General features: G+C 38.5%; 3 protein-coding genes and 1 long non-coding RNA gene across 4 annotated transcripts; 1 reads left to right on the top strand and 3 right to left on the bottom strand.

Moving 5' to 3' along the window:
• The first annotated feature begins 427 nt into the window (after window positions 1–427).
• On the top strand, window positions 428–2,918 carry LOC103701380 (UPF0496 protein At1g20180-like). The gene is made up of 2 exons (XM_008783418.4): window positions 428–955; window positions 1,703–2,918. The coding sequence occupies exons 1-2, from the start codon at window positions 919–921 to the stop codon at window positions 2,737–2,739; spliced, it is 1,074 nt and encodes a 357-aa protein (XP_008781640.4). The 5' UTR covers window positions 428–918; the 3' UTR covers window positions 2,740–2,918.
• Window positions 1,446–4,625, bottom strand: LOC148714149 (uncharacterized). Its single transcript, XR_016400373.1, has 2 exons — window positions 4,174–4,625; window positions 1,446–2,682 (listed from the first exon to the last, which is right to left on the bottom strand). It is a non-coding gene; the product is annotated as an uncharacterized LOC148714149 (long non-coding RNA).
• Window positions 4,626–5,475: 850 nt separating this feature from the next.
• LOC103701222 (citrate-binding protein-like) lies at window positions 5,476–6,655 on the bottom strand. The gene is made up of 2 exons (XM_008783212.5): window positions 6,189–6,655; window positions 5,476–6,034 (listed from the first exon to the last, which is right to left on the bottom strand). Exons 1-2 carry the CDS (start codon window positions 6,456–6,458, stop codon window positions 5,648–5,650), a joined length of 657 nt encoding a protein of 218 aa, XP_008781434.2. The 5' UTR covers window positions 6,459–6,655; the 3' UTR covers window positions 5,476–5,647.
• A 1,764-nt stretch (window positions 6,656–8,419) lies between these two features.
• Window positions 8,420–10,448, bottom strand: LOC103701381 (citrate-binding protein-like). Its single transcript, XM_089930353.1, has 2 exons — window positions 9,953–10,448; window positions 8,420–9,136 (listed from the first exon to the last, which is right to left on the bottom strand). The coding sequence occupies exons 1-2, from the start codon at window positions 10,232–10,234 to the stop codon at window positions 8,750–8,752; spliced, it is 669 nt and encodes a 222-aa protein (XP_089786479.1). The 5' UTR covers window positions 10,235–10,448; the 3' UTR covers window positions 8,420–8,749.

The following is a 10,448-nucleotide window of genomic DNA, read 5'->3' as shown; positions in this document are numbered from 1 at the left end:
CAGGAAATTTTGAAACTCGGAAAGGAATTCTATTTGTATGCATCTGAAGGATTAAAAAAGGCATAAAATAACTGATCTAATTATTGAGACTTGTAAAATCGACAATAGGAGAGGCAGTAATAACTGTCTGTGGATACTTTAATTTTTTGGCAATGGCTTTCTGAAGCTTCTGGCTACTAAAATCATAATGATACGAAGAGTTCTCTAGTGACAGAGAACTTTACAACCATGATCATTGTTCACCTAAGTTAGGTCACCCCAATGCACTTCAATTACTTAAATAAGCTACCTTAAACCCCAGATAGCACCAATCAAATGCGACCATAAGATCAATCATCATCACACGGATGGTTCGAACCAATTGTTTATGTTCATTAGTCAGAAGCAAGCTGGCTGCTCCCAAGATCAAATTCAGAAGACTGGCAGTGAAAGTTTTTGACAAGCAAGGGTATTAATGTAATAATTTCAAAGGGAAGGGCTCTTATTTAGAACATATAGCAAATTTAAATACTTTGAGTCTTTGACATGCATGAGTGTCGGTCTTTTTAGTGAACAATATATGATAAGGGCATGAAGGTGACTAAATACACAAAGTAGAGGGAACAAGGCTATGGGACAAGGAGGGATGTTTCATGAGATCCAGGCTTAAGGCTTGCAAACAAGTTGAAGTAAGCTCTTCTCAGGGTATGATAATAGAGGGGGAAAAAGTTGCGAATAGCCGGCACAAAACTCGGTTGAGAAACCGCCTTTTAGGGCCTTTATAAGGTTCGGGATCCAGAGATCACCATACGAGTTGGGGAATGCAAGATCTTTTTCTTCGAGTTCTCATGAGAGGAAGGCCTATGCTTGACTAAGAGAAATTTTGAACATCATCTATAGAGACCTTTGCAAGTCTTATCAAAGCAATCATACTTTAAGATGTGGGCACGGTTGAGGACCTCCAAAATAGCCAAAGGTATGTACTTCGGATACTTAATTTTTTGCTCAATGAGCTTTGGTGTTACTATTTTCTTTTAAGGATATGGAGATCATGATGACAATAAATCTCATGTTTGATAAAATTTTCTCCAGTCCTATGTTTTGTCAAGTATATTCAGTTATCAACATAATAGCTTTTGTTTAAGTAAAGGACATCTTTACATCGTAAGCTTTTCTTTCTATAAAGCCATGAGTAATTTATTTCTTCAGCTTAAATCATTTCAATGATTGTCCAAGTAATTCCTTCCTCTCTAAAGATTATTTCATCATCTGTCTAAGAAAGAAAGTATTTATATAGAAGTTACACATACATGATTATATTAGTAACAATTTTTTATGATAAAAAGAAAGCCAGAGCATGAGATATAGTTTTATTATCAAATACTCAAAGAACACTTTTAAGTGGAAAAACAGGATGCAAAATTAACCAAGTTCAGCAACAAGATAAGAAACTGGAAACCAATAGATTCAGAGTAAGCCACCTGAGGTGTTGTTTAGTCAAATCAATTCAGTTAATTATGCCAAATATTTTCAAGGATTAATGTTATGATCTTTTACTAGGTTAAAAAAATAAGAAAAAAGAACACATACATAATAAATACTTTTTTTACAATTGAAAGGCAGTAGATGAAAAGTTAAATTTGCATTCTCAGATGACAGAAATCATGACATGATGTTCATCGATCTAACATGACTTTCTATCTTCCTGTTTTTTTACTATTAGATGGAGAGAAATTTTCAGCCATTGACAAAAGCATAACTGTCAACAAGGAGTACCTCAATGCCTTACGAACGCAATCCTATGTTGAACTCACCACTAAAGCACAATTACTTGCAAATGAACATTCAGACACTCCAAAGTCCAATAACTACGCCATGGAAACACTTCTCAAGCCAGATCAAGATGCCATACCCTCCCTTCTGGAAGCACCGATCTTCACAAAAGCACAATCAGATCTCAAACTCCTGATCTCTAGCTACTTCGAAACCAGTGCTGAAGCCTCAAGAATATGTGGACACCTCTTAAGAAGCATCAATGAGACTCATTCCCACTACCAATGTATCCAGAGAATACTTAAAAACTTTAGTGATCACTCCCCTGCAGGCATGAAGTCCACAATCTCGGAACTTGATTCATTTGCTCTTCTGAGTAATCCATTCCCCAATCCAAGTCAACAAGATTTCAAACTAATCCACGACCAGTACTCCTCTATATTGCACCACCTTAAATTGAAGAGAAGTAAAGTGGCAAGGAGGATCAAACTAATAGAGTGCATCAAGAAGGTGTCTGGGATTTCCTTAACAGTGGTTTGTGGAGTGGTTGGACTGGTAGCCATTGTTATAGCAGTGCACTCTCTCTCTGGGTTTCTTATGGGACCTGCCCTCATGGGTCTATCCCGACTTCATCTGAAAAAGAAGTTTTCAAACCTGAAATACTTTCAGAGTAAGTTTCTGAGGAAACTTGATGATCAACTTGATGCGGCAGCAAAAGGGACTTATATTTTGAACAGGGATTTTGACACTATGAGCCAGCTGGTTGCTAGTCTTTATAATGAGGTCGAGCACTATAAAGCAATGATAAGGTTTTGCCTGGAGAGGAGGGAGGATAAGTTTCCTCTTCAGGAGGTGATGAAGGAGCTTAAGAGGAGGAGTCAAGTGTTTAAGCAACAGGTCGAGGAGCTCCAAGAGCATGTCTGCTTGTGCCTGGTTACAATCAATAGAGCTAGGGTATTAGTGATCAAGGAAATTTCTGCGGCATAAGTAATTTGATGGAGAAAAGTTGGGCATCTATAACACAACAATGTATCATAACTCATAATAACACCTTTATGTAAAATATATCTATGTAAAGAGCAGTCATGACCATTGTCTCTGGTGCTCTATCAATTTCCACATCTAATTTTCTATCACATGATTGCAGGATACTATAACTTAGGAACCTTTGAAGATGAATGCGGTTATGAACTTTTGAATTGATTGCACTGGACTTGACAACCATTTGTCAACAACTGTTAGACCTAATACACTTCTTGGTGGCCTCTAAACTAGTGCACCTCTCTCAAGGTTTAGAGGGATGGATAGAATTTCTCCATCTATTGATCACTGAAAAATGAACTGAACTCAAAGTTATAGCTGTTGAAGAAGTTCTCCCGCATTCCTAAAGTAAACCAACAACCGAACGGGCAAGCTGAATGATGGTGAAATAGCAGATAAGATTGTGGGAATGAGGTTCTTCCTTGGAGCTACTTATCCTTGTGAGGTAAGATTGATCGCTTATTGTTTAAGAGTGTTAATACGTTGACTTGTTAGGGCTTTTGTAGCCACCAGCCCCGCCCTCACTCTCCAGAAGCCAATCTGTGTCATGGTTTGATCTCCAGCCCCGCCCTCACTCCCCAGAAGCCAATCTGTATCATGGTTTGATCTCCAAGCAACATGCTTTCTACTGGATTTACGTATTCACTCTTTACCTCATCTACCTGGATTGCAGACAGATGTCTAAGAATGTCCAGGGTCTATACAGTGACCCATAATATATGAGATATATCTTGTTGGTATTGATAAGTGTTATGCAACTGTTGTTATGTCAATGGTGTACTCCTGTTGGTTTTTATCGCTAAAGTAATTCGGATGGTGTCTGACATAAATTGCATCTTAGACATTAATCATAGGTATCCTTCCAAACAATTCAGACTCTTAACGTGAGACTCTGTTCCAAAGCTGATACCATTCATAGAACCAGTCAAATACACCACCATAAAGAATTTTTCAAAATTTTCATCCCCTTATATCAAGGGGTATCATAGACAAGCAAAGATCAACTCCGACCTAAAATTCTTATGTTCAGAACATCCGAAACTGTTGTTGAAACTTTTCATACTAATCATAATAACAAAGTTATCTCCTATAATACTCATAGCTCTTCCTAATTTTCCAACAACTATTTTGCTTACGCTACACCCAAAGTCGAATTTATCAAGACAAAGCAAACAACAAATTCGATATTTCCTTTTATTTTCGATACAGAAATTCTAGATTTCCTTTGAAACACACGCCAAGGGCATGAAATTTCATAACAACAAAGATCACACGTCGATCCCCAAAATCTACTTCAGAAATTTCAGATTCGGGAGGAACTCGTCATGATAAATGATTTCATTTATGATAAAAAGAGGGGAAAGCGATCGGATGACTGACCTGGGTAGAGGATGGCGAATGCTACACCATTTCAGCATTCGGTTGGAAGACAAAATCTTAATGACAGGCAAGAACCGAGCCTTTGATAAAGATTGCACTCGTGATCGGAGATTTTTTTGGGGGCCACCGCGGCAGAGGTCTGGCGGAGGCGCCGCTGGGTCGAGCTCCGAGCTCCAAGATCGGAGTTCTTGGGGCGCCATTGGAGGATACTTCGGATTAGGAAAGGGCTGGCGTTGATGGATTTGAGATTTCAAAGAAAGAAAGGGCGAGGGCAGGCGCGAAAAGAAGACGGGACCATAAAAAAAATTATATTAACATTGGTTGTACCAATACGCAGATATAGCCGACCTTTCAGTCCCGCATTGTATTGGACAAAATTGAACTTGACTCCCTAATTCGTTGTTTTCTATTAAACAGTTTCTAACTCGCAAGTTTCATAAAAGGTTCTCTAGAAATGGAGCTAGAAGTGCAGACTATGGAGCATGGTAAAAATAAAATAATATTGAGATCCTTAAATAAACAATATACTATTTGTTAACCTTATGTTCCAAGACCACATATGTAGTTAGCAATCAAAAATTTTAGCAAAAATTATTTATAAGTTTCTAAATAGATGGTTAATAAACCATGCCTCCTTAGATTTCGGATGGTTGTAGAGTCGCTAAATCTCAAAGACCAAAGTAGAGCATGATGGTTGATGATGCGGTCTAGAGATAGCTGTAAACAATTCCTGATTTTAAGAATAGCAGTCACCATAAAAGGTTGAGAAAAAGTAGGGGAACAAGTGAAAGATGAAGGGCCATGGACTCTAATTGACTTTTTGATCGCAATTAAATTAATTACAAATGTATTAATAGATTTATAGTTTAATCATTTGATTACTTTATACTTCCTAAGTTCAAAATTTCGCATAATGATGACAAACAGTTTCGATTTGTCTGTGAAATAAGCGGAGAAAAAAAATATTTTTATCTCCCTATATGCAAGTAATTATTAGTCCAAATTTCTAAGTTAAAAATTCCACATTATGACTGCATCATTGCAAGTTTGAGCTTTGATTCCTAACCAAGTGTCCTGTAGACATTGCAAAAAGTTTGAAATTTTTAAATGAAAGATTTACGAAAAAAGTATTTCAAGTTCCTAAATAGATGCCTACTTATCTAGTTATTTATGATCCTAAATCGCAAAATTTGGCATGTTTCTGTATTCTTGTTTTTTCAACTTTAAAAGTTCTCTGCAGGATAAGGGCTCAAGAAAATTGATGCTTGAGCCATTGACATATAAGCACTTGATATAATTTTGAACTAACTGACTCTGCTTCATATTACTTGGTATGGCATACACCAGATCTCTGGAACCATAGGTCTATTACAGGTACTTGTTCACTCAAGTTTCTTAGGGGCTCTAATATAAACTCCATTTGACTGCACCCAGTTACTAAGATCAATCTGATCTCTCTGTTATGGGAGCTATTTCACTCATTCTTCTTCAGGACTCTTATATCCCTCCACCTTGATTCCATGTAGTTACTCGGATCAGTCTGGGTGTAAACCCCACACTTGAAATCAAACGTGCTCGATCCATTGCCCTCCACCTCCAGCTTCTGAACACCATCGATGAAGACCGTCAGCTTATTAGCATCCACATCATGCACCACATTTACCCTCATCCACCTATTGTAGATATTGGACTCCACCAATGTCTGCGAGTAGAATTTAAGCTGACCATCATAGACCTTCAGCATCAATACAGTAGCTGGACCATCTGATCGGTGGATCTGCATGATCGATGTGCCGGTGGTGCCATTTGGAACAAAACCATATCCTTCAAATTGCCACACTCCAGATGAGTAGTCATAGCCCTGCAACAAAGCTCAAGAGATGAGAAGATACACTCTAAGAACTGCTCACCTTGTAAAATTCAGGTGATGACTTCAGAGTGACACTTTGTAGTACTGCAGACTTCTGATCCTAGTTAATTGGTTTATTTGTGGTGAGAGAGCATTCAGCCATTACCCGAATTCGAATCTCGGTGCGAGGCTTGGTAGTGCTATCAGGTCGAAGCGGCTTGTCGGTCGAATAAACCCACATCCTATGAACTCCATTGATATCGCTGTAACGGTCTTCTAGAGGTAGATTGTATGGCTTCTGCATCTCAAAATTATGTTCTGTTAACTGAACAGCAGTGAAACCATCGGTGGGATCAGCGTTGCAGAAGAGATGGTCACCCATGAGAAGGCAGGAGGAAGCCAAGAATGACAGAAGAAACCAAGAGGATGTAGCCATTCTTAACACTCTCTGAAGGGATGAATAGACTCTGGTGCAAAGGTTAGGAAGGAGCAAGGGGAATATATAAGAGAGATTTTGGAGGGAGAAGAGCTGCCGATTAGATGCCGCACCGTTTGGAATACGCTTTGCAAGTGCCTAGTAGTCAACAAGGAGGGCTCGCACGTAGCTGGAATTTTCTTTGAAGGCAGGTTTGAGGCTTCCCTTCTCATGCATGTTATGAGACGCTGGCTTTTTTTAAATAACGTAAAGTGGCCGGCAGGCTGCTCGGTTACAAGGAAATGGGAGGAAAGCGGATAAAGTGAAACAGAACTCGATTAGAGTTTTAGCCTCCTTTGAGTGGGAAAGACAGTGAAACTGGAAGGCCGGATTTCCACTGCTCGTTTCGGTAGAGAAGGAAAATAATGTTTTCCCTTTCTTTAATCTAATCTTGAATTCATAAAGAGCTTGTAAGAAAATGGAGGATAAAAAAAAAAAGCAAAAAGAAGGAGAAAAAACCAAAAAAGACAATTAGTTGCATTTTTTTTAATTCAAAGTTCCATGGTTAGGAGTTGGGGTATCATTTTGTGAAGTACTAATGTCAAACAAAGTTAAGAAGGAAATTTTATTTAGGAAAAAAAAACTGCTTTATTGTACCCTTTTCAACTTTAATAAACCATAATGCCCCTGCCCTCAGAATAACTTATAAGCTCATTTTATCATGTTTCTTTACTCGTACCATAAATGCATCCATGACTAACATGCATGCGCTAAATTGTATTATAGATGCATCCATCATCAAAAATAGAGGTCTCAAAATTTTCAAAACAGACTGTTTCTAATAAAAAAATTAAATAAAATGGATTTTTTTTTTGCAAAATTTCTAACTAAGAAAGTAGTTGGTGGTAGCCCCTGTTTTTTTTTTTTTTTTTGGATTCTCCCTAAGTTTGTGCTCCAGTTGCCGGAAGGCAAAAGCCACCTTAACTAGACTTTCCATGTCCTTAAAGAAAAAAAAAGAGCAAGAAATAAAAGAAAAAAAAGGGGACTTTCAACGCCCGTGGCGTGTGGTAAGATCCAACTCAAATTGAAAGGACAGCCCACCAATCTGCATGATCTCTTGACCGGCTGGAGGATTGAAAGTCTTCTTTGGCCAAGAGAACAGGAGACCAACTGTTTGCAGCTATCCGTTCTGAAATCTGGAGATAGAGGAATGCCAGGTTGTTTCTCAGAAAGAGTGGCTCGAATTTGTGGTACTTCAGAAGACCGTTCTCTCTTTTCATATTTGGAGCATATCTGTTCCAACAAAGCTGAAGATGACCACCACAACTTTTGGGGTAGACTTCACAGTCATTGGTGCAGTCCAATTGTGAGGATCAGTGTGAGCATATGTTTAGTCCCACATCAGTTATTCGTTAGATAGATCTTGGGTATTTATACAGGATCAAGGAACCCAAATAATATCTTCCAGCTAGTTATTTTGGGTGAGGTCTTAAGTTGTTACAAAGCAGTTCCGGCCCATAATCTATGTAGACTAGGGGACACTGCAGCACGGATCCACTAGGCTGACCACAAGCTGATCGTCATGTTTATGATTAGATTTGAATGGATTACGGGAGATTATTCGCTGGGTAGCCATTTTGGGTGAGGTTTGGGTTGTTATACACTCAAATTATACATAATAAAAGCCTGGGGGCAGTTTCACCTCCTAATTCCATCAAGAAAGATCTTTTAATTACCTCAAATAATAACGATAATAAATTTCTTATTCACTTGCATTGACTAAACACAGCATGGCAAATTACAAAACCACATAAGCACCTATAATCCACATCAGCATTGAGAGCAAACTGCAATTTTTTGTAGCCCTTTTTCTGAAAGAATTGAAATTATAGCCACAAAATGTCTTAGCGTTGCTCCTTCCAATATCATAGATCAAAATATCATGGCCAACTAATTGATACAGTGATACCTTGTTAAGTGGCTTTGCTGTGGACAAGATCTATTCTCTCCTTTATTTAAGACCTTCATAGTAACATCCAATAATGAAACCACTTCTTTCAACACAACAGCGAAGAGGAAGGGCCGCATAATAAACAAGTGTAGACATAATAGCTAATTAAACAAGGAGGATGAGACTAAACTAGCTAGAATCTTCCACAAGGCTATAGTTCTTTGATGGAATAAAATTCGCATATCACTGCATCCCTTTGCTTCAATTATTTTCACATTGCATGATGAAGCTACACTCGAGAGAAGCCATTCTCACATCACAACCATTGTCTTCTCAATGAAGTGGCTCCCATGCTCCCAGTTCAATCAGGTAACTTCAGGACTTTGGTATGCTTCCATTGGGATTCCATGAAGTAGGAGCTGTCATTCTGGGCGTAGACACCATACTTGAAGTAATGCGAGGCCCCTCCACGGTCATTCACGACTAACTTCAGCGCCCCATCGATGAAAACCTTAACCAGCTTCGCACCGATATCATGGATCACACTAACTCGGAACCATCTGCCATGGATATCATCAACTATGACCTGTGACCTGTAGTACATGAGTGCACCATTGTAGACTCTCAGCATTAGAGTTGTAGCCGTCCGATTTGCTCCAAAAACTTGCATGATGCACACACCGGATGTTCCGCTTGGGACATAAGCATGCCCTTCAAATTGCCAAACTCCAGAAGAGTAGTCATAACCCTTGGAGAGAAAAATAATCAAGAATATGATCAGATTAGCAAGTCTTGGATACAGCAGCTCCATCTGAAATGGTTTAGTATTATACTGGTGCAAATAATATTTTTGCTGCAGAACAAAATGCAAATAGCCTAAAATGTAATTGTGAATTCATTGAGTTATAGCTGGATGGTCCGTTGGTTTGACCCACTTGAGCTGCTTGACCTTAAGATCAAGGCTGCAGCAAGTTACTAACTAGGATTATTGACAACAAAAGGAGAGAGGATGAAAAGAAGTGTAGAAAAATTAGAGAAATATCTCATATTTGATTGAGATTTTAAAAAGAGAGATAAAAAAGTGATTTTTTTTATAGAAATAAAATTCTCACATTTTATGAGCGAGAAAAATCTATCTGGGACATGCAAAAGTCTAATTCTCACCGACTGAAGAGTAGGATAAATTTTTTTCCAAAAGGATGCTTAAGCTTTTAAATGGAATAGATAAGGTCCACCTTTTATCAAGGGCCTACTTTCTCAGAAAAAATTGTATAAATTTTTAAGCAAGTAGATGCTCAACCAAACATAGCTACTCTCGAACATGTCACTTTCTCATAGTCAGCCAAATATGTAAAACTACGTTTTCAGATATCATATATCCAAGCATTAGCATTCTAAAAAAAATATTTTAGTGAGAAATTTTTTTTTCCACGAACCAAATAAGTATGAGGAGATAAATTTCCCATGCGAGTGTACTTGTTAAGAATGAGTTTAACCTTATGGAACTAATAAAAAAGAGGCATTAAAGAAAGGGAAGCAACGTGTTAAGACTTTGTGCACATACTTGTATCCGAATCTCAGTGCGAGGAGCAGTGTGGCTCATCAGGGAGTGGGGCTTGTCGGTGGACAGGACCCAGAGCTTGTGGATACCATTGATGAAGCTGTATCGCTCGCTTACAGGCAAGTCATATGGCTTCTGGATGTCAAAGTTGGAGTTGTTGAGAGGAAGGGAGATAAAACCATAAGTTGGGTCAGGTGGCCATGCCTCCACAGCCATGTGGCCATGGAATTGAAGAACCACCAAGAACACTGGTACTACTAAAAGAGCTAAGTAAGAACTCATCATCTTTCTCTTCTATGCAAGCACAAAAGAGCAAAAGAGCCCAACTTGGAAACAGGCAATCCTCATACATTCACTTTATATAGACAAAGGATTAAGCTCTTATGTTGGAACCCGTGACCCATGCTTAGATTTTAAAATGGAGTTGTTGGAACGCCGGTTCTCTAATTATAATTCTGATCTCATGTGCTGATTAGCTCCATTGAAAGTTGTAACCATA

The sequence above is a fragment of the Phoenix dactylifera genome, chromosome 4 (assembly GCF_051530095.1).
Source record: "Phoenix dactylifera cultivar Ajwa chromosome 4, Ajwa_hap1_PhDact_Kaust_v1.1, whole genome shotgun sequence".
In the NCBI taxonomy this organism is placed as follows: domain Eukaryota; kingdom Viridiplantae; phylum Streptophyta; class Magnoliopsida; order Arecales; family Arecaceae; genus Phoenix; species Phoenix dactylifera.
This window is presented reverse-complemented; position numbering and strand designations above follow the sequence as displayed.